Source organism: Marmota monax, unplaced genomic scaffold (genome assembly GCF_021218885.2).
Source record: "Marmota monax isolate L192 unplaced genomic scaffold, Marmota_monax_Labrador192_F-V1.1 WCK01_AAM20220418_F8-fsc00034, whole genome shotgun sequence".
Taxonomy (NCBI): Eukaryota; Metazoa; Chordata; class Mammalia; order Rodentia; family Sciuridae; genus Marmota; species Marmota monax.
The window spans coordinates 10,731,209-10,755,701 of record NW_026693934.1 but is presented as its reverse complement, the minus strand read 5'-3'; the positions used below and the strand labels follow the sequence as shown (position 1 = coordinate 10,755,701).

At 35.0% G+C, this 24,493-nt stretch overlaps 1 protein-coding gene across 7 annotated transcripts in view; it reads left to right on the top strand.

Annotated features, from left to right (window-relative positions):
* The window catches only part of Uggt1 (UDP-glucose glycoprotein glucosyltransferase 1), a 107,652-nt gene that overhangs the window by 50,012 nt on the left and 33,147 nt on the right, over window positions 1-24,493 (top strand). For 4 of the 7 annotated variants that reach the window (XM_046463717.2, XM_046463715.2, XM_046463716.2 and 1 more), the window contains 7 exons: window positions 3,710-3,874; window positions 14,433-14,553; window positions 19,008-19,052; window positions 20,052-20,150; window positions 21,315-21,338; window positions 21,827-21,921; window positions 23,629-23,835. In XM_046463717.2, the coding sequence (XP_046319673.1) occupies window positions 3,710-3,874; window positions 14,433-14,553; window positions 19,008-19,052; window positions 20,052-20,150; window positions 21,315-21,338; window positions 21,827-21,921; window positions 23,629-23,835 (756 nt within the window). The remainder of the gene's footprint in view (window positions 1-3,709; window positions 3,875-14,432; window positions 14,554-19,007; window positions 19,053-20,051; window positions 20,151-21,314; window positions 21,339-21,826; window positions 21,922-23,628; window positions 23,836-24,493) is intronic. The other 3 variants (XM_046463720.2, XM_046463718.2, XM_046463721.2) reach the window with 3 other exon arrangements.

Genomic DNA, 24,493 nt, shown 5'->3' with positions numbered 1-24,493 from the left:
CGGCACTGGGTTCGATTCTCAGCACCACATAAAAATAAATAAACAAAATAACTAAGAAAAATTCCAAAAATGTTTTTAAGAAAGAGACTTTAAAGGCCAAGGAAATTGAAGAGAAGTCAGAGGAAGGGACATAAAATATTAGTGAACTTTAGTTCTTTAATTTTTTTCTTTGGTGAGAGAGTTCAGTGCAGAACTTTAATGTAGAAACTTTTGGAGAGAATGTAAACCTTGATGAGGTAATTTAAACTCAAATTTTTAAGTGCATTATTATGGTAGGCCATGATCTTCAAAAACTTTGTGCTTTCCCAAAGTGCTAGAATTTGAATGCCAAAATCAAATTGATTCATATTCTGTCCATTAATGGTCTGTGGGTTTCCTTAAATGAAGTTAATACTTAAGTGTTCTGCAAAGCTGCTGGGGATCCAAGGCTCTAAGAGGACCACCTCACCATACTATAGTAGCAAGTGTTTATTAATCAGGTAATTTAGTTAATTGAGATTTGTTAGGAGATATGCTACTATAAGGTGATTCAAGTTTTAGAGGGATTGCACAAAATACTATTTAGTAAGAACAAGACACAAGATCATAACTAGAGAAATTTCAGAACTGTTTTGGAGTAAGGAATAAAGTTTGAATTCTAAAACAGTAATAATACTGGGTAACCTCCTGCTATCAGCCCTGATAATACAATGTGGTTCTACTTTGGGGGAATTCACACAGTTTCATTGGAAGAGACAAACAGATGAGAACAGTATTGTTTTGATGATGGTGATGTTCTGAGTGTTCGCTCCTTGTTTGTGAAGGCCCAGTGCAGAAGAGGGCAGTTCTGTCACTTTGGGGCAAGAGGAAGCCTGAAGGTCTCTTGGGAGCACTGGTAAATGAGGTCGTAAAGTAGCCTGAGGATGGCAACCTTGTGTTCAGTTACTTACTTTTCTGTCTTTTTTTTTTCCTCCCTTGGGTACTGAGGATTGAACCCAGTGCCTCCAGTGTGCAAGGCAAGCATTCTGCTGCTGAACTACACCTCCAGCCCCTTTTCTGTTTTTTTTTTTTTTCAAAATGAAACAATAAAACCTAGTAATTTTTTTTCCATATTCATACAAAAACAGCAGGAATAATACTCTGTAGAAAAAGAGTAAGTGAAGTAAAGGAAAAGTGGGATCACTTTGGGAATATCAAAAATTTGAGAGAATTTATGGAATTTTCTCATTCATAATACTTAGAAATGTTTAACTTTCATTTTCTCTGCACCTATTGAAGAAAAAGTACAAGTGGCTTTTTTTTGTTTGTTTTTTTTAATTTCCGATGACTGCTTTATCAAAAGTATTTGCTTTGGGGTTGGGGTGTACATGTAGAGTATATGAGGTCCTGTATTTAATCTCTAACATCGCATTAAAAAGAGAAAAAGTATTTGCTTGAAAATTTTTGAATAGAAGAGACAAATTGGGAGAAAGGTTATTTTTACTTGTGTTTAAATCTTGCTTCTGCTAAAGATCTGAAGAGAATATCACAGACCAGGCTCTTAAGTACTTTCCCAGACTTGGCCATTTTCCTCATCTGTATCAACAGATTTAAGCTGCTTAGTTTCCTAACTATTTAGGTAAAGTTCTCTCAAAGCAAGGATGTTGAGAAGATCTCAGAAGTCCTAAGAATCTAATGATTAATAAGAGTTTTTAAACTGCAAGAGCTTTACCTACACACACACACACACACACACAAACACGCGAACAGGTTCTTCTGAAATAATTAGTTTTAGGAAAAAATGACTGCTTTTATCCTATATAATTGTACTTATGAATATATTTGTGCCTTTTGTTAACAAATCTGAAATAATAATATCTTTTGTGTATGATAAGTAGACGATACAATTTAAGTAGAACTTTTTAGCTGAACATATTTTTTTTTTTTTCTGATTAGGTGTATATTTATATCTTTCAAAGCCATTAGGAGAAGTTTTTTCTTGTACATGCAAACATTTTATTTTTGACATATATAACCATGAGCCCTTATTAATCTCATTTGTCATTTGTGAGTGGCTCATTACAAGACTTTGACAGTAATTAATGTTTGTTAATAATTTATCATTAACATTTCCAGTGATTTGTTTATAGAAAAATCTCACTTGTCATGCTTAAATCCTACTTTGCTAACTGGGTTGTTTTGTTATTTGTATTATAAACTATATACAAGAGGTGAAAAAGGAAAGTAAATTAGTTAAATTGCCTCCTTCCATTCCTGAATGTGACTCCAATACCTTTCTATATATAAGATCCATGTTACTTATTTATTATTATCTCTTGGAATTATAATGTGAGGTTTTTTGTTTTGCTTTATTTTCAAAATTTGAGATGGGATCTTGTTGTGTTGTGCCTGCTGGTTTCTAACGTGGGCTCAAGTGATCTTCCCACCTCAGCCTTCTGAGTGCTGGGACTATAGGTGTGCAACACCTCACCTAACTTTTTTGTTTTAATTGGTAGAGGAGGATGGTATCAAAGCTCAAGTTATATTAAAATTGAGTTTTTAAGGACTTCTGTGATATAGTTTAGGTTTTAAAATAGAATTAACATGGTATGAGTTTGGAAGTGTTAATTTAAACATTTTAAACAATGAATGGTGGCTCATGCCTGTAAGTAATTCTATCGATTCTAGAGGCTGAGGCAGGAATATCGCAAGTATAAGGCCAGCCTGGGCAAATTAGGGTTGGATCCCTATATCAGTAGCCCAGTGGTAGAGTGCCTGTTGGTTCAATCCCCAGTACTGCACTAAATAAATAAATACATACACACTGAAATCAACCTAGAAAGCCCTTTTTACTGTACTGTATTATACTCCATCTGTTACTTATTACTGGGCTAGATCTGACTAGAGTCAAATAAATCTATTATTGATGACTAATATTAATTATTAGTTTTTTGTTTGGCCTATCTAAGAACAAGTTATAAATAAATTGTGCAACTTTCAGAAAAGATCCACTTACAAGGTATTTGTTACATCTTAGGTGGTAATGTAGTTTTTAGTCAGAAAAGTTAGTTTGAGGGAACAGTACCCTTGTTGATAGGAGAAGTGTTCATTTTAGATTTACCATTTTGTTGCCTTGGTATTTTCTTATTAAGAAACTTCTTTTGTACTAGAAAAGGTGAAAGATTTGACTTAGTATTTCTTAGAGCAATTTTTGAACCCTGTTTTCCCACAAACCTTATTTTGTTTTCTACAGGTATAATTTTTTGATAGTTTTATGGACCCTTATTTATTTTGAATTGGGTGTAAATATTTCAGGGCATTCTGCTCAAGAGCATTATTAATTTATGGTAGCAGCTAGCTGTGCTGAGTGGTTATGGGAACCCCCCAGCTATATGTGGCCTTTTAAATGGAAATTAACTAAAATTGAAGATTTAGTTACTTAGTCATTGTAGCAATATTTGAAGTGCTCAGTAGCCACATGCAGTTAGTAACTACTACACTGGACAACACAGAGTATTTACATCATTACAGGAAGTTCTGTTGTACTTATAATGTTAACCATAGTATATGCAATATGTAGCCTGCAATACACACATAACATGTATAACCACTTTCTAATTTGATTTTTTGGGGGTTTTATACTTCAAACTCATTTATTCCTATTAGAAGAGGGATGTAAGAAAGATAAGCTTTGTTCATTTGTGTCATGATGGGCAAAAAATGTACGGTTTTGTGCTCCCTTGTGTTCTAGGAAGGAAGAGGCTACTATGAGCAGACTGGTGTCGGTCCGCTGCCTGTCGTTCTGTTCAATGGAATGCCCTTTGAAAAAGAACAGCTAGATCCTGATGAGCTGGAAACCATCACAATGCACAAAATCCTGGAGACCACTACCTTCTTCCAAAGAGCTGTGTACTTGGTGAGTAGCATTTCAGGGCTGACTTTGAAAGAAAAGAGTTTGCTTATGTTTTTGTTGCTTCTGTAGTTGGCAATAAAACTCTCTTGCAAGAGAACAGTTAGCTTTCATTTTTGTAGCTTCTGTAGTATGCAGTAAAACTCTTTAAGCAGCACTGTTTTCTGTGTGCCACTAATTGGTTTGTAGACTCCTAGAAACTCCTGCTATAAAGAAAAATATTCATAAAACTTCTGTATAGTATAATTGAAATAACAATTTATTGGTTTCGGGATTAAATATTTATTTTATTATTATTATTATTATTATTGTTATTATTTATTTACAATGCTGGGAATTGAACCCAGTGCCTCATGCATGCTGGGCAAGCATTCTATCACTGAGCTATATCTCTGGCATTAAATATTTAAATTGTAAGAATTCTTAAGGGACTTTTTATTCTATTTGTAAGAAATTTTGACTTTGGAAAGACTCAAACATTATTACTTATACATAATTATTGATTCTAGTTGTTGATATAATTCACATATCATAAAAACTCAACTTTCTAACACGTGTAAGTCAATGGTTTTGGATATATATACAGAGTATCAGATATGATCTGAGGGGCCATCTATGAACAACAAAGACACTTCTATCATTGGATTAAGAGGTTCTTACCTGGAATCAGGAATATAGACCATCTAAATTATTTGCTATGTACTGGCAGTTTTCTCTCCTTCTGAAGATGTGTGGATATTAATATTCTGTTGTGTCCTGTATGTCTTTTTCCTTATGTTTCTTAGACAACCTTATTTGATTTATCTTCAAGCTCACTAATTTTGTTGTGCTGTTTGCTATTGTTTGTTGGAGTGGCTGTTTTTTGTCTAGTGACTTATCTGAATAAATTCTTTGTCATGTGTGGCCTCTGAAGTTTTTGCTTGTTTGGTTTATTGATCAGCTAATGAAGCAATGGAGATTTTCTTAAATAGGATGCATAGATCTAAAAGTCCCCGTTTTCCCCAAGAGTTTGTTTTTGTGTCACGTATTCTTTCACCACTTAGGCTATTGACAACATTGTTGTTAGCCTTCAGTTCTTGCTTGCACAGTTTTAAGATTATGAGAGTTTAGGGCTTTTTGTAATTTTTCTTCGGTATTCACATACTTCCAGGTATCATGTATGGGGTCTTTTAGATTATAGGGAATAATATGTCAGAATTTTTCATATCCACTTATGGATATGTCATTTTTCAGCTTTTAATTTTTTTCCAGCTTAATATTACCCCATCTATTATCACCTAGGCAGCTGAGATGTTAAACAATTGCTCCTGATTCTTTTGGATAAATATCCCCTGGGCAAAGGCTGTTGGTACTGAGTAAAGTAATATATAAAGAGAACCTCCTGCAAATTCACATATTTTAGTTGTTGTTGCCTTTATTATTGGGCTGTTGGTGTTCAAGTAATGGGATAGATAAAATGTCACAAAGGCAGCCAAGCATGGTGGCATACACCTGTAATCCCAGGCTACTGTGGATACCGAGACAAGAGTATCACAAGCTTAAGGCCAGTCTGGGCAATTTAGTGAGACCCCGTCCCAAAATAAGAAATTAAAAGGGCTTGGATGTAGCTGAGTGCTTGCCTAGCATGTGTGAGGCGCCGAGTTCTATACCCAGGATTGAGTGTGTTGGGGGCGGTGGGGTCACAAAGGTCACTTTCCTACCGAGATTCGTTTTTTCTTCGATAAAAGTTCCTTTGAGTTTTGCAAGCCTTCAGTTAATTTCCAGTTTTGGGAAAGGTGGTTGACATTTTTTGTTACTGGAGAGTGAACCCACGGTGTTTTAACATTGAGCTACACCCCAGCCCTTTTTATTTTGAGACAGGGTTGCTGTTGTCCTCAAACTTGCAATCCTCATGCTTCAACCGCTGAGTTGCAGGGATTATAGATCTGTGCCACCATGCCTGGCTTAACTATGTTTTCTAGCATTGTCAAAAGAATTTTTTTTGGAAGAGAGACTTGTCAGAGGTCTTTACTTTGTCATTTCTGCAAATTGTCTCAAATATTTTAAATATCAAGTGATGTTGATATAACAGTAATCCTAAGTAAAAATAAATGTATTTAAATTTGTTATTGAAGTAAAAGTTACAAAATTTTACCACTTTTAAGTGTTCAAGTCAATGACATTTAGTATAGTCACAATCCTGTGCAACTTTCCCCTCTGTTTATCTCCAGAACTTTTTATCATAAGTAGAAACCATCTACCCATTAAACAATCAATACCCACATTCTCTTCCCCCAGCTACTGGTAACCAGTGTTCTACTTTCTATCTCTTTGAATTTGCCTATTTCTCATACAAGTGAAATTATATAATGTATGCCCTTTTGTGTTTAGTCTGTTTCAGCGTTTATCTACATTGTAGCATATATCAGAATTCCTGTGAGTTTGTGTTTGTACCATATTTTGTTTGTAGCATACCATATTTTGATTATTCATTCATCTGTTGGTAGATATGTGGATCATTACCTTCCTTTGGCTGGCTATTCTGACTAATCCTGCTATCAACATTGGTGTACAAATGTCTGTTTAAATTTTGCTTTCAGTTATTTTGGTCATATACTTAGAAGTGGAGTTGCTGAATTATATGATCATTCTGTTAAACATTTACAGAAACTGCCATACTATTTTCCACAGCTGAGTATATTCCCACCTAAAATGTGAAAGTGTTGCAATTCTCATATCCTTGCTAATACTTGTTATTGTTGTTGTTGTTTTTAATAATAGCCATTCTAATGGATGTGAAGTAGTATTCCATTGTGACCTTGATTTATTTGCATTTCCTAATGACTGCTGATGTTGAGTATCTTTTCATGTAATCATTTGCCATTTGTATATCTTCTTTGGAGAAATGTCTATTCAAATTATTATCCATTTTTGAATAGAGTTTTTTAATTGTAATTAAGTTATAGGACTTTTTATTTATTTTGGATATTAATCCCTTATCAACTATATGATCTGCAAATGTATTCTTCCATTCTGTGACTTTCATTGTCTGTGCTTGTGGTGTTTTATATAAGAAATCATTGCTAAATCCATTGTTGTAAAGATCTCTTTCCTAGTATTTCTTCTAAGAGCTTTATACTTTTAGCTTTTTAGTTTAGGTATTTGATTTTTGAGTTAATTTTTGTAAGTTAAAGGTCCCACTTCACTCTTTTTGCATGTTGATGTAGGATTTTTCTAGCACCATGTGTAAAAAGAACAGAAATACACTTAAAAATTTTTTTTACTTGTAATGGATACTTTATTTATTTTTAGGTGGTGCTGAGGATTGAACCCAGTGCCTCACACATGCTAGGCAATCGCTCTACCACCGAGCCACAACCCCAGCTCCCCCTGAGAAATAAACTTTTAAAGAAGTAAATTTGGGCTGGGGATGTACCTCAGTTGTGGAGCACTTTTCTAGGATGCACAGGTCCTGAGTTTGATTCTCAGAAAAAAGGAGATATATAATCAACATTGGTGTACAAATGTCTGTTTAAATTCTGCTTTCAGTTATTTTGGTCATATACCTAGAAGTGGAGTTGCTGGATCATATATATATATAGATAGATATACACACACACACACTCACATACACTACACACACATATATAGAATCATTCCAATATACATGCAGATACACATTCATGTTTCAAGGGACTGATGAAGGGAAGAATTTCTACTTTTTACTTTATATACTTCATTTTTCCTAAATTTAGCCATTTTTTAAATATATGTATAAGCATATATGGCTTTTGTCATAATAAAGAAAAAATTTTCCTATTTGCCCAAGCAAGCTTCTCACCAACCAAACAAGTGGAAGCAGAGGAAAATCAGTAATCACCAAGGGGATATTTTTACATGGTTACTCTTATAAACAAAAGATATACTGGTATCTGAAAAACAGAAAACAAAAGCTCTTCTGATTTTTTTTTCTTTTTTTCTTTTTGTGGTGCTGTATGTAGTTCAATCCCAAGACGTTACCCATGCTGGGTAAGCATTCTACCACTGTGCTATGTCCCCAACACTCTTCTGAATTTTTATAACTAACACTGAAGAAAAAATTTAAATTTCTAAAAAGGAGGCTGGAAAATGTTTTATCTGTTTATATCACTTAAATAAAGAAAAATAATTACCATTTCTCCTAGAGGTTCATAACTTTAAGCAACTATACCAAATTCATTCAAATGAAAACTTTGTTTTCATATACCCATTCCAGTAGCTCCATGAAGAACAATTCCTTAACACAACAACAAAGATCTACTCTGTTTTTTAAAATTGTTTTACATTATTCGTTTATTCTAATTTGTATCATATGACAGCAGAATGAATTTCAATTCATAGTACACATATTCAGCACAAATTTTCATGTGTCTGGTTGTACACAAAGTAGAGTCACACCATTCATGTCTTCATACATGTACTTGGGGTAATAATGTCCATCTCATTCCACCATCCTTCCTATTCCCCTGCCCTTCCCTTCCCCTCCCTACCTAAAGTTCCTTCATTCCTCCCATGCTCTCTGCCCCATTTGCATTATGGATCAGCATTTGGTTTCTTGGGATTGGCTTACTTATCATAATATTCTCCAACTCCATCCATTTGCCTGCAAATGCCATGATTTTATTCTCTTTTAATGCTGAGTAACATTCAATTGTGTATATATTCCAAAGTTTCTTTATTCATTCATCTACTGAAGGGCATCTAGGTTGGTTCCACAATTTAGCTATTGTGAATTATGCTGCTATAAACATTGATGTGGCTGTGTCCCTGTAGTCTGCTGTTTTTAAGTCCTTTGGGTATAAATTGAGGAATGGGATAACTGGGTCAAATGGTGATTCCATTCCAAGTTTTCCAAGGAGTCTCCATACTGCTTTCCATATTGGTTGCACTAATTTGCAGTCCCACCAGCAATGTATGAGTGTGCCTTTCTCCCTACATCCTTGCTAACACTTATTGTTGTTTGTATTCTTTTTTAAAATACTTTTATTTTGTTTATTTATTTTTATGTGGTGCTGAGGATCGAACCCAGTGCCTCACAGGGGTGAAGTAAGCACTCTACCGCTGAGCCAGAACCCCAGCCCCTGTTGTTTGTATTCTTAATAGTTGCCATTCTGACTGGTGTGACATGAAATCTCAGAGTAGTTTTGATTTGCATTTCTTTAATTGCTAGAGATGTTGAACATTTTTTCATATGTTTGTTGATTGATTGTATGTCATATTCTGAGAAGTGTCTGTTCAGTTCCTTGGTCCATTTATTGACTGGATTATTATTATTATTATTTTTTTTTTTTGGTGCTAAGATTTTTGAGTTCTTTATATATCCTAGAGATTAGTGATCTATCTGATGTGTATGTGGTAAAAATTTGCTCCCATTCTGTAGGCTTTCTGTTCACCTCACTGATTGTTTCTTTTGCTGAAAAGAAGCTTGTTAGTTTGAATCTGTTCCATTTATTGATTCTTGATTTTATTTCTTGTGCTATAGGACATTCTTGTGTTATAAGACATGTCAGGGCCTAATCCGACATGATGAGTTTTGGGCCTACTTTTTCTTGTATTAGATGCAGTGTCTCTGGTTTAATTTGTAGGTCCTTCATCCACTTTGAGTTGAGTTTTGTGCATGGTGAGAGATAGGGCCTTAATTTCATTTTGTTGCATATGGATTTTGAGTTTTCCTAGCACCATTTGTTGAAGAGGCTATCCTTTCTCCAATATATGTTTTTAGCACCTTTGTCTAATATGAGATAACTGTAATTATGTGGGTTTGTCTCTGTGTCCTCTATTCTGTACCATGGGTCTACAAGTCTATTTTGGTGCCAATACCATGCTATTTTTGTTACTTTTCCTATGCCACCTGCTTCACTCTTCTTGCTAAGGATGGCTTTAGCTATTCTGGATCTCTTATTTTTCCAGATGAATTTCATGACTGCTCTTTCTGTTTCTATGAGGAATGTCATTGGGATTTTGATTGGAATTGCATTAAATCTATATAGTGCTTTTGGTAGTATGGTCATTTTGACACTATTAATTCTGCCTATCCAAGAACAAGGATGATCTTTCCATCTTCTAAGATCTTCTTTAATTTCTTTCTTAATCATTCTGTAGTTTTCGTTTTGGAGGTCTCTCACCTCTTTTGTTAGGTTGATTCCCAAGTATTTTATTTATTTATTTTTTTGATGCTATTATAAATGGGGTAGTTTTCCTAGTTTCCGTTTTAGAGGATTTGTAACTGGTATACAGGAATGCCTTTTATTTATGGGTGTTGATTTTGTGTCCTGCTACTCTGCTGAATTCATCTAGTAGTTGGAAGTTTTCTGGTAGAATTTTATGGGTCTTATATGTATAGACCATATGATAGGCAAATACTAATTTGAATTCTTCTTTTCCTATCTGTGTCCCTTTAATTTCTTTCATCTGTCTAATTGCTCTGGCCAGTGTTTCAAGACCTATCTATGTTAAATAGAAATGATGAAAGAGGGCATCCCTGTCTTGTTCCAGTTTTTAGAGGGAATGCTTTCAATTTTCTCCATTTAGAATGATACTGGCCTGGGGCTTAGCATAGATAGCCTTTACGATGTTCAGATATGTATGTGCCTGTTATCCCTAGTTTTTCTAGTGTTTTGGACATGAAGAGGTGCTGTATTTTGTCGAATGCTTTTTCTGCATCTATTGAGATGATCATAAGATTCTTATCTTTGAGTCTATTGATGTGATGAATTACATTTATTGATTTCCGTATGTTGAACCAACCTTTTATCCTTTGGATGAGCCCCACTTGATCATGGTGCACTATCTTTTTGATATATTTTTGTATTTGATTTGTCAGAATTTTATTGAGGGTTTTTACATCTATGTTCATTAGAGATATTCTCTTAAGTTTTCTTTCTTTGATATGTCTTTGCCTGGTTTTGGAATCAGGGTGATATTGGTCTCATAGAATGATTTTGGAAGTTTCTCTTCATTGGTATTCTTCTTTGAAGGTGTTGTAGAACTCAGTTGTGCATCCATCTGGTCCTGGGCTTTTCTTGGTTGGTAGGATTCTGATGGTGTGTTCTATTTCAGTGCTTGAAATTGATCTGTTTAACTTGTGTATATCATCCTGATTCAGTTTGGACAAATCATATGACTCTAGAAATTTGGCGATGCTTTGATATTTTCTATTTTATTGGAGTACAAATTTTCAAAATAATTTCTAATTGTCTTCTGTATTTCTTTAGTGTCTATCATATTTCCTTCATATCATGGATGTTTGTAACTTCAGTTTTGTGTCTCCTCTTCATTAGCATGGCTAAGGGTTTATCAATTTTATTTATTTTTTCAAAGAACCAACTTTCTGTTTTTGTCAATTTTTTCAGTTTCTTTTGTTTTAATATTATTGATTTCGGCTCTGATTTTAATTATTTCCTATCTTCTACTGCTTTTGGTGTTGATTTGTTCTTCTGTTTTCTAGGACTTTGATGTGGAATGTTGGGTCATTTATTTGTTGACTTTTTTTCTTCTAAGGAATGAGCTCAGTGGAATGAACTTTCCTCTTAGTACTGTCTTCATAGTGTCCTAGAGATTTTGATATGTTGTATCAGTGTTCTCATTTACCTCTAAGAATTTTTTAATATCCTCTTTGATATCTTTTGCAACCCATTATTCATTTAATAGCATATTATTTAGTCTCCAGGTGTCAAGAAGCTTCTATTTTTTCGTTTATCATTGATTTCTAATATCATTCCATTATGATTTGATGTAATGCAGGTTAGTATCTCTATTTTTTTTGTATTTGTTTAGAGTTGCTTTGTGGCATAAAATATGGTCTATTTTAGAGAAGGATCCAAGTGCTGCTGAGAAAAAAATGTACTGACTCATTGATGGATAAAATATTCTATACATGTTAATTAAGTCTGAGTCATTGATTGTATTATTGAGTTCTATAGTTTCTTTGTTCAGCTTTTATTTGGAAGATCTATCTAGTGATGAAAGAGGTGTGTTAAAGTCACTTAGAATTATTGTGTTGTGGTATGTTTGACTCTTGAACTTGAGAAGAGTTTGTTGGATGAAGGTATAGATGCTCCATTGTTTGGGGCATATATATTTATAATTGTTATGTCTTGTTGATGTATGGTTGCCTTGAGCAGTACAAAGTATCCTTCTTTATCCCTTTTGCTTAACTTTATCTTGAAGTCTACTTTATTTGATATGAGGATGGAAATCCCTGCTTGTTCGTGCAGTCCCTGTGAGTGGTATGATTTTTCTCAACCTTTCACCTTTAGTCTGTGTCTTGTCTTATGAGATGAGTCTCTTGAAGGCAGCATATTGTTGGGTCTTTTTTCTTTTTTTGAATCCAATCTGCCAGTCTATGTCTTTTGATTGGTGAGTTTAGGCCATTATTCAGTATTATTATTGAGACATGATTTGTATTCCTGGTCATATTTATTTATTTTTGGTATTTAACTGGACTTTGTTTAGTATTTCCTTTGGTGTAATACCTCCCTTTGCTAATTTTCATTGTTGTTTTTCGTTTTCTCCTCACAGAATATTTTGCCAAGGATGTTCTATAGTGCAGGCTTTCTTGTTGTAAATTCTTTTAACTTTTAATCATGGAGGGTTTTTATTTCATCAAATCTAAAGCTTAATTTTGCTGGATATAAGATTCTTGATTGGCATCCATTTTCTTCCAGAGCTTGGTATATGTTGTTCCAGGATCTTCTAGCTTTCAGGGTCTGGGTTGAACAATCTGTAGATATCTTAATTGGCTTTCCCCTGTATGTAATCTGACTCCTTTCTCTTGTGACTTTTAAAATTATCTCTTTATTCTGTATGCTAAGTATTTTCATTATAATGTGCCTTGGTGTGGATCTGTTTTGATTTTGTACATTTGGTATCCTGTAAGCCTCTACGTATTTGATTTTTCCATTTCATTTTTCATGTTTGGAAAATTTCCTGATAGTATTTCATTGAATAGGTTGTTCATTCCTTTGGTTTGTAACTCTGTGCCTTCCTCTATCCCAGTAATTCTTAAATTTGGTCTTTTTATGCTATTCCATAATTCTTGAATGTTCTGCTCATGGTTTCTTACCATCTTCGCTGTGTGGTCAACATTCTTTTCAAGATTATATATTTTGTCTTCTTTGTCCGAGGGCCTGTCTTCCAAGTTATCTAATCTGTTGGTGATGCTTCTGTTAAGCTTTTAATTTGGTTTATTGTTTCTTTCATTTCAAGAATTTCTGTTTCTTGTTGGAGTAATCTTTTGCTTCCTGTATTGCTTATTTAGCTCTTTCTTGAAATGATCTTTTGCGGCCTGTATTTTCTCTCTTATATCATCCTTCAATTCACAGAACACTTTAGCCATGTACATCCCAATTTTAAGAATAATCATCTATTTTGTCTCCTAATATTGGACAGTGCTTCTAGATTTTCACAGTGCTACAGTGAATACTCTAAATGTATATCTTTGTACATTTTTAAAAATGAATACCAAGAATTAGAACTCTGTGTCAGAATAGTGCACATTTTAAATTTTGGTCTAAACTCACTGTTCAAAAAGATGCAATATAGATGGTATGAACGTCAAAATACATAAATAAATGTAAGGATATATAGTCACAAACAACATCTAATTGGGAGTTTTTAGATTTGTTTATATTCAATTAATAATTTTTTAAAAAGTGCTTTTATATTAAATATTTTAAGTATGATAAATTTTGCAGATTTCCAGTTACTAACTCTAAGATCACTTTTAAGAAGTACAATTATTTCTATAATATGAGGTGCACAAAAGAGTTGACTAAATGACAGATGATTTCTCCTCCCTGCAGTGTAATCATGACTTAAGAGATGCAGGGTTACTTGAATTCCTGAGATTGAAAAAAGCTACGAGTGATTTTATTACAAAGCATATTATCTGATTGATAATAGTGCTTTGACTTTCCCTTTAGAAAAAAGGTAGCTATTAGTAGATCTCAGTGAATTTCTGCTTGTGTTCATTCTATTGTGTGTCTACTTGGTGCTATGGATTGAACCTAGGGATGCTCTACCACTTAACTATGTTCCCAGTCTTTTTTATTTTGAGACAGGGTCTTAATAAATTGCTGAGGCTGGCCTCAAACTTATGATCCCTTTCCCTCAGCCTCCTAAGTTGCTGGAATTACAGGTGTGAGCCACTGCACTGGGCCTGCTTATGTTAACTCTTAACTGATTTGAAGTGTTTGCTTTTTCTCTGAGGAAGCACAGTAGTATGTAGAGAGAACGTTTGCATTTCATACTCTCTTCTTATTAGCTCTGTAACTTTTAGTAAGTTGCTTAACTTTTCTGTGCCTTAGCCTTCTGATCTTTAAAATGAATGTTAATAACATCTACCTCACATTGGTGATGTAGTTAGAGATTCTGCACATAAAACACCTATCTATCTATGCTTGGCAATGACATGTAACTTCTGTCTTTAGCTGTTATCAACACAAAGAAGCTATTATCAAGCTGATAGTTTTTTACTTCCTAGTGAATTATTATCGGAGATATTTACATAACACCCCTGTCCCCTCTGTTTATTTTTTTACTGTAGGGTGAACTGTCCCACGATCAAGATGTGGTAGAGTATATCATGAATCAGCCGAATGTTGTTCCACGAATCAATTCCAGGATTTTGACAGCTGAGCGAGAGTACCTGGATTTAACAGCAAGTAGTAAGGAGCATTTCAGGAATAACTTTTGGATTTTTGATTTGTGCTTCAAATTCTTTTCATTTATTAGACTATAATGTTAATAAGATAACCCAAGGTTATAACACAATTTGATTTTTAAAACTCATTGCACCTTGAGTTCATAATATGAGCTTTCAAATTCATAAGAATTCCCTTCTAAAGAAGATGAATTCTTCCTAGGTAAAACCAGAAAGTTTATTTTTGGAAAATATTCAGTGCCACTTAAATACCAACTTATTGGCATTCTTACAGTCAAATAGCAGTTGAGGTTTCTTAATTCTCTAGATTAGTCATTTGTAATGTCAAAAAATATCTCCAAAGATTTTACTCTGAGAACATAAGAATACCTTTAAAAAATATAGTAGCTTCATTGAGGTATAATGTACATGCTGTAAAACTCAACCTTTTTTTTGGTCTTCCTAAAGATGGAACCCAGGTTCTAACACTTGCTAGGCTATTCCTTACCATTGAGCTATATCCCCATCCCACAATTTAGCCTTTTGGAGTGCACAACTTTATGGTTTTTAGTTCATTCTCAAAGCTGTGCAGTCATCACCACTATCTAACTTTGGAATGTTATCATCGCCCGAGAAGAACCCATGGGCCACTGTCCACCCCCCACTCCTCCTATCCCCCGGCAGCCCAGTTCCTATTTTTCCTATTCTGGACATTTTATTATTGGAAGCCTTTTGTGCTTGGCATTTTTCCTTTAGCACATTTCTGTAGCTCTTCTATGTTGTAGCATATCAGTAAATATTTCATTCCTTTTTAGTGGCTTAAATATTCCATTTTGTGGACTATTCCACCCTTTCCTCAGTTGATAGATATTAGATGTTTTCCATAGCAATACCTTTTAAGAACTTGGTTATGCCGTCATGCAGTTTGTTTCTTATTCTTTCCACTGGGATTCTGCAGGCCACTTCAGCAAACACCTATAAGTAAGGTGAAGCTGTCATCATCGCTGGGGAAGGAAAGATAGGTGAAATCATAACCAAGTGTATTTGTTGGTGTATTTGGGTATAATTAAAATGCAAATCTATTTATAGTTCTTATGACTAATCTACTTTAGACTGAATTTCTTTCCTTTTAGGTAAAAAAATGTAAACTTATGCTTATTTGAAAAATATAATGTATTTATATGCATAAACATAACACACAGAGGAAAAATAAACATATGCTTATATGTTAAAAAGAAACTGCTCAAAAAGTGAACTGTGTTAGCTTCTTATTAGAAGGTTTTTTTTTGGGCGGGGGGTTGTGTGTGGTACCAGGGATTGAACTCAGGGCACTCGACCACTGAGCCACATCCCCAGCCCTATTTTGTATTTTATTTATAGACAGGGCCTCACTGAGTTGCTTAGCGCCTTGCTTTGGCAGAGGCTGGCTTTGAACTCAGGATCCCAAGCCCCTGGGAATACAAGCATGTGTCACTGTGCCTGGCTTTTACCACAAGTTTTAGTAGAGCAAGGCAAGCAGTATTACCTATCATTCTTTGTCCTGACCTTTGTTGTTTTATCATTTTTAATTAGATTTGAAGGGCAGTGTTTGGAGTATCTATGCATAAGGATCATGGTAGCAGTTGGGGGTTTGGGGATTTCCTTTTCCACCAAAGGATGTAGTGATGAGCTGTGAAAGAGTGCTGGTCTGTAATGGCATAGCTGCAATTTGCACTTTGAAGCAAGTGCAGATATGAGTGAGCAGGCACTGGCATCCTCCTGACCTTCACCTAATCTTCTCTAGTCTTTACTGACTGGGACCTTTTAAGAAGAGTATTAGTCATACTTCTGTCAACTGTGACCAAATACCTAAGAAAACCAAATTAAAAAGGAGGAATGGTTTATTTTGGCTCATGGTTTCAAAAGTTGTATTCCGTGGTCAGTTAGCTCTGTTGTTCTTGGACCTGTAACAAGCAACACTCTATTGGGAAGTGAATGGTGGAGCAACACTGATCATTTCCTAGTGGCAGGAAGCAAAATGAGATGGGAAAGGCCTGGGGTCCCAATATTGCCTTCAAGTGTCCCAATCATCTAACTTCCTTTTACTTGGCTCCATCTCCTAAAAGTTCTACCACCTCCCAGTTGCACCACAGGTTGACAACCAAGTCTTTAACATAGAAGCCTTTGGAGTACATTTTTAAGATTCAAACCATAACAAAAAGGATCCTTGCTTTAAGACTGTGGTGTTCTTTCTCTACCCTGATGTGTGATGTCATGCCACACGTTTGCCAGTATAAGACAATCAGGATGCTTCAAAATTTTTTTTTTAATTTGTTCCTCTTAAATTTACATTACAGGGCTGGGGATGTGGCTCAAGTGGTAGCGCGCTCGCCTGGCATGCGTGCGGCCCCGGTTCGATCCTCAGCACCACATACAAACAAAGATGTTGTGTCCACCGATAACTAATAAATAAATAAATATTTTTAAAAAATTTACATTACAGTAGAATGTATTTTAACATCATACAAACATATAATACAACTTCCCATTTATGTGGTTCTACATAATGTGGAGTTACATTGTTGTGTATTTATATATGAACATAGAAAAGTTATGTCTGATTCATTCTACTGTCTTTCCCATCCTCCCTTCACTTCATTCCCTTTTGTGTAATCCTGTGAACTTCTATCCCACCCACACTCCACTGCCCACTTATTGTGTTAGCATCCAAATATCAGAGAGAATATTTGGCCTTTGGTTTTTTGGGATTGGTTTATTTCACTTAGCATGATGTTCTCCAGTTCTATCCATTTACGGGCAAATGTCAGCATTTCATTCTTCTTTATGGCGGAGTAATATTCCATTGTGTATATATGCTGCATCTTCTTTATCCATTCATCTGTTGAAAGGCACCTAGGTTAGTTCCATAGCTTAGCTATTGTGAATTGAGCTGCTATAAAACATTGATGTGGCTGTGTCACAGTAGTATGCTGATTTTAAGTCCTTTGGGTATATGACCAGGAGTGGGATAACTGGGTCAGATGATGTTTCCATTCCAAGTTTTCTGAGGAATCTCCATACTGCTTTCCATAGTGGCTGCAGCAATTTGCAGTTCCACCAGCAATGTAGGAGTGTAACTATTTCCCCATCCTCGTTGTTACTCGTATTCTTGATAGTTGTCATTCTGACTGGAGTGAGATGAAATTTCATTGTAGTTTTAATTTGTATTTCTCTAATTGCTACTGATGTTGAACATTTTTTTCATATATTTGTTGACCAGTCATATTTCTGCTTTTGTGAAGTGCCTGTTAAGTTTCTTTGCCCATTTATTGATTGGGTTATTTGTCTTGGGGTGCAGGGGGCTAAGGTTTCTGAGTTCTTTATATATCCTGGAGATTAATGCTCTATCTGAGGTGCAGGTGACAAAAAATTTTTTTTCCATTCTGGAGGCTCTCTCTTCACGTTCTTGATTGTTTCCTTTGCTATGAAGCTTTTTAGTTTGATAAAATCCCGTTTATTGATTCTCGATTTTACTTCTTGTGCTTTAGGAGTCTTGTTGAAAAATTTAGTACCTAATCCAATATGGTGAGATTTGGGCTTACTTTTTTCTTCCAATAGGTTCAGGGTCTTTGGTCTAATGCTTAGGTCCTTGATCCACTTTGAGTTGTTTTGTGTAGGGTGAGAGATAGGGGTCTAGTTTCATATGAATTTCCAGCTTTCCTAGCACCATTTGTTGAAGAGGCTATCTTTCCTTCAGTGCATGTTTGTGGCTCCTTTGTCTAGTATGAGATAACTGTATTTATGTGGGTTTGTCTCTGTGTCTTCTATTCTGTACCATTTGTCTTCATGTCTGTTTTGGTGCCAATACCATGCTGTTTTTGTTAGGCTAGCTCTGTATTATAATTTAAGGTCTGGTATTGTGATGCCTCCTGCCTCACTTTTCTTGCTGAGGAGTGCTTTGGGTATTCTGGGCCTCTTATTTTCCAAATGAATTTTATGACTGTTTTTTCTATTTCTATGAAGAATGTCATTGGAACCTTAATAGAATTGCTTTAAATCTGTATAGTGCTTTTGGTACTGTGGCCATATTGACAATATTAATTCTGTTTATCCAAGAACATGGGAGATCTTTCCATATTCCCTTGTCCTCTTCAATTACTTTAGTGTTCTGTTGTTTTCATTGTAGAGGTCCTTCATCTCTTTTGTTAGATCGATTCCCAAATATTTTATTTTTTTAAGGCTACTGTGAATGAGAATAGTCTTCCTAATTTCTCTTTTAGTTGATTTATCACTGTTGTATAGGAACATAATTGATTGATGGGTGTTAATTTTATATCCTGCTACTTTGCTGAATTCATTTATGAGTTCTAGAAGTTTTCTGGTGGGGTTTTTTGGGTCTTCTAAATATAGAATTACGTCACCCCCAAATAGTGATGGTTTGAGTTCTTCTTTTCCTCTTCGTATCCCTTAAATTTCTTTCTTCTATTGCTCTGACTACAGTTCCCAGAACTATGTTGAATAGAAGTGGTGAAAGTGACTATCAAGGTACTTTCTTTTCTTTCTTTCTTTCTTTCTTTCTTTTTTTAAACTTGTTTTAATTATTTATACATGATAGCAGAATGCATTTTGGTTCATTGTACACAAACAGAGCATAGCTTCTCATTTCTCTAGTAGTGTATGATGTAAAGTTGTACTATATGTGCCATCATACATGTACCTAGAGTAATGATGTCCATCTCATTTCAGAGTACTTTCTTGAGTGAAAAAATAGATGGGTTAGTGGGTGCACAGACAAGTAGATAGGTAGGCGGGCTAGCAGGTGTTTTTGAACAGTAATGGGGAAAGGTGTGTGTATTATGTTGTAATAGGAATTAAGGTGGGGTAGATTGCTTGAGGCAGTCTTTTTATCATAGTAGACTGCAGACCATTTTATGGGAAGAAATTACTGGGTAGTTTACAGCAAGGGAATAACTTGATGAAACTGAGGTCTTAGAAGGAGTGATCTCATTAACCATGATAATAAGAATGCTACCTTTGGGAAGTAATTGAAGAAAATACTTACTTAAAAATAGTGAAAATGACTTTTTGTTTCCGTTAAGGTTAGAGAAAAAATGTTATTTTCTTAGACATGGAAAGTAAAAATCAGATTCTTCTTATATCTTCCCCCTGTGATCTAGAGAGGAGTATACTCTAGTGATGAACTAGAATAAGGAGAGATGAATTGAGAGGATCTTTAAGAGATCTCTAAGAGTTGCAAAGTGACGGTGTTAACAGGATACATTTAAACCATTAAACTGATGCATATGCATACATGATAGATTTGTGAGGCATGTTCATGACTCATTAACCTTGTGCCTTGAAGTTTGATTAATGGGGTAGGGATCATGCTGTGAACTTGTTCAGTACACGTGGAACTTAATATGTTTCACTCGTGTATTTTTATACATCTTATTATGATCAAAGCAGGTAATAAGTTGAATATTAGCAGTATATTGAACTGAAGTGTATTAATTATACATCTATTTTAATTTTTTCTTTTCCCAGATAATTTCTTTGTGGATGATTATGCTAGATTTTCTGTCTTGGATTCCCAAGGCAAGACTGCTGCTCTAGCTAATAGTATGAACTATCTGACAAAGAAAGGTAATTTATTTGGGGCTTATATGGATTTAATATTTTTTCTTGTTGTTTTGGTATTTACAAACATAATTTAATCTTAATATCTGGGGAAAGAGATTTCACAATTTCTTTTAACTTTTTGAGTCTATAGAAAATGCCTATTTAAAATTTAATTCTTTATATATGTTTAAAAATTCAAATGTTGTCTTTATAAATTTTATATTAGCTATTAAAGTTAAAAGGGAAAAATCCTTTAAGGTTCAAAATGGGAAAATATGATATAAAAATGGGTTAATGGATTGAAAATAGGTTTTTACTTGCCTCTTCAGTGACACCATAGGGTAATTTTATTTTAGAGTTTATAAGATAAACTAGGTTCTAGAAAGACTGGTGTAAATTTTTTAAACTGATTTTTTTGAAAATGTAGAGTTGCTTATCCAGACAAAGAATCAATTAGATCAGCATCATAGGGATTTTTTGGCAGGGGGCGGGGGGCATGAAAAAATCATTTGACACATGCCATGCTCAAAGCATGTGCAAACAAAGGCAACTAATGAGTGTAAGAGCAATACTCAATCATGGGCTTAGGCTGAATCCTGGGAGGCCTGGAAAACAGTGCTTCCAAGGTACTTTGAGACAGCCCATGAAGGCCTTTTATATAATACAAAGCTGTAGGCAAGAGGGAGTGACTGCAGATTTTGCAGAGAGAAAAGCAGATTTAAATCTACAAACTAGTCAGTTCTGTCAATTTCATTAATAAATGCACTCATACTTGGAAAAAAAAAAAAGAAAATGTAGAGTTGCTTAATTAAGCAAAGATTGTGTAAAATAATGCTCTTTCAGTAGCAGGGAGATTTTTTTCCCTCTCTGTTTATATTTACTATGCTTTCAAAAAAGCAATGCCTGTCATTTAACATAGCTCCATATTTATCCCTGTGATGATCTTCTCCCAGGGAGGATTTCTGGTTCCTTGGGTATATATGAGTATAGGCAACTACCCTATTAGGTTCCTCCAAGAAATTGTTTCAGTGGTCCTGGGACAGTGCTGTAGCACTGATGAGATTAAAGAACTGAAAGAAGCAGAGATCGTGTTATCCATCATTTAATCTTTTGACTCTTATAGTGGGCGTTAATTATAGAAATGACATTTTGTTTTTCTTCTACTCTTTTTCCTTCACCTTTGTCCAGGAATGTCCTCCAAGGAAATCTATGGTAACTCAAAACTTCAGAATGTTCTATTCTTTTTCTTAATTATCTTCAGAGACTATTGTTATTCAAAATTTATTGACACTTTATATGATGTTGCTGGAACCTGTGGGTAACAATAGGCTATATTAACGCAGAGAAATTTTGCAAAAGTTTTTGCAGAGCATAATAGTTTCTAGTTATCAGTTGATGTGATTAAAGTCTATTCTGTGTTACTCACATGTTTCATTCTATATGTTAACAGATCCCCAGACCTCCGAATTAATCAGTGCATGTTCCTCATTTGTAATTAAGCCACTTGGAAGTTTACTCTGCTTTCATTTTAGTAGAGAAGTTTCATTACTTTTGCTTTGTATCTTCATTAAACTGGTCATTTTCTTACTTTTTGCATGGTTTTTAGAAAATATTTGGCTTCATAACAGTATGCTAAGATGTGCTTTTCTCTTTCAATTCAGTTTGCTATTTTTTGTTTGTTTGTTTGTTTGTTTTTACAGATGATTCTTTTATCAGGCCAGTAACTTTTTGGATTGTTGGAGATTTTGGTACTCCTTCTGGAAGGCAGTTATTGTATGATGCTATCAAACATCAGGCAAGTACCTAGGACTTCATTTTATAATTTTGTTTGAGACTGCAGTTGTCCTCCTAGGTGTCTCTGATCATTCTGATGGGTATTGGGAGCCCTGCTTGCTTAGTGCTTGAGGGGAAAGAGTGTTGGGTCTTCAGAGGTCTGTTAGCTCCTAAGAAATGAGATCAAAGACTGTAGTTTCCTGGCTTTATTTAAAGGAATAGATTCTTTTAGGGGGAAAAAAAAAAAGTAGTGAGACCATATCAGACAAGTTTCTCTTGGGTGATTGTGTTCTTGCTCCAGAGATGCTACGGAGATCTTGTGTATCACAGAAAGAGATTCAAGAGAGGCCAAGTTACACAGAGGAATATTCACAGAGATGCTCTGAAAGATGTTGCATATGAGTAGAAGGACTTGAGTGAATGACAATGCTGAGTGGTTGACAAGAAGCTTTCTTCTAGAGAGTACTGTTGTCAGAGGATGAGGGGTCAAAATTATTTTTCCTGAGCTATTTGAATTTGCAGCTTCATTCAGACTTCACTACCCTCTTTGTGTCTCCTTTCCATCCCATGCCCTCAGAAAGGCTTACTGAAATAAGGAATTACATAGATGATTTCAATGTTATTATGGTGCCAAGTACATCTATTGTGCAAGGTTAAGTCAGAGGCAGTTCTAGTGAAATGTGAGTTATATATGAGGCACTCTAACAAGCTGATGAACCACTCAGATGGTGTTTGAGTGGGAGAACTGGGAAGGAGAATACCATTTCAAAACATATTTTTATTGAGGTAAAATAAAGATTAATAAGTACTCAAATCATAGGATACTGTGTCACCCATGTGACCTCTACTCAGATCAAGAAATAGAGAATTCTTGAATTCCTGAAATCCCTCCCCCACCTATTCCCCGGTCACTACCCACTCTCTTCCCTCTTCTCACATCACAGAACATCTATCTGTGTTTTTCTTTATTTAACTGGAATCCTAGTGTATGGATTTGTTTATATTTGGTTTCTTTGCTCAGTGATATTTAGTTCTTTTTCTCTGTGTAGTATTATATCTTAATGGCTGTACCACAAAATTTTGTTCTTTGTGTAAACGGTTTAAGGGACAACTGAGTTTTTAGTTGGGGCCATTGTGAAGAATGAAGCTATGAATATTCTTATGTGTGTCTTTTGATACATATTAGTATACATTTATGTTGCATACATTCTTGATACAAGCCTATTTTAGGTTTTATGGGTTCCGGATATCTTCTTCCACGTGGACTCCTATCTTTTCACTCAAGGCAAGATTAATTTTTTAGTAGGCAGGTAGAAAGACCATATGCATGAAGACAGATTTGAGCAGGGCCCTGAAGAGTGGTTGGAACTTATGGGAGAAAAGATGGAATGTAGTTGAGGTCCACAGGCCAGCCTGAGGCATGATGTTTGTTAGAAGAATGTAAAATGTGTTGGGGAAAATCAGGCTCTGATGGACTGTAATGTCTGCTGTATTACAGGGGTGGTAAGAAATTAGGTTTGAAAGGAAGGTTTGGGCCAGTTCATGTAGGGTTTTGAAGATGTGACTGTAGCATCCGAATCTCATTCTGAACACGGAGGAGAACTACTGAAGACATTTAAGGGAGCAGTTATTTTGCTCTTAGAGAACTTATGAAATATGATTGGTGTTAATGCTGCTTTTTAAATCTGAAACATCTGCCTCATACTTCTTTATTCCATTTTGTGAATAGAAATCTAGTAACAATGTTAGGATAAGCATGATCAATAATCCAAGTGAAGAGATAAATTATGAGAACACTCAGATCGCCAGAGCAATCTGGGCAGCTCTCCAGACTCAGACCTCCAACTCTGCTAAGAACTTCATCACCAAAATGGCCAAGGAGGAGACAGCAGAGGCCTTAGCCATAGGAGCTGACATTGGGGAGTTCTCTGTTGGGGTAAGGCTCCATGCGTTCCCTGTTCTGCCATAGCTGTTCACTCCCTTGGGCTGATGTGTCCTATTCAATATCAGTATTTGTGATTAGCTCGTGTCTCAAAGGACTTTTTTTTTTTCCTTTAGAATCTTTCTAAGAAATGATTCTGATGCTACCCTACTGTTGTTTTTCCCCCCTGTTCTGAGTATCAATCCCAGGGCCTTGAATAGGCTAGGCAAGCACTCTGCCACTGAGCTACATCTCCTCCCTTTAGCTTTTAAACTTGCCTATGTTTCAAAGACAATGCCTTTTATTCAGTTTGAAAGACAGGCAATATTTGATTTGTTTATAAAGTAAAAAAAAAACACGGAGATTTGAGCCACTTATGAGTTACAGGCTTCTCTGTTCTTGATATATTTCTAATAAAAGCCAGCATTTATTCATTTAGTTAATGTTACTTATTTTTGACAGTGTTTGTGGTTTTAAAATTTCTTATAAGATGCTAGGTATACTGAATTTCAGTTAGAGAAAATAGCTCTCTCTTGAAATTAACAAGATTTAAAAATGCAAAGTAAAGGTATGGAAAACAGACTGCCAATTGAAGAAATTACATGATAGAATAGGAGAAAGGAATGGGTATTTTATTGGGGGGGAGTGGAGAATTGAGACATAATGTTAATTT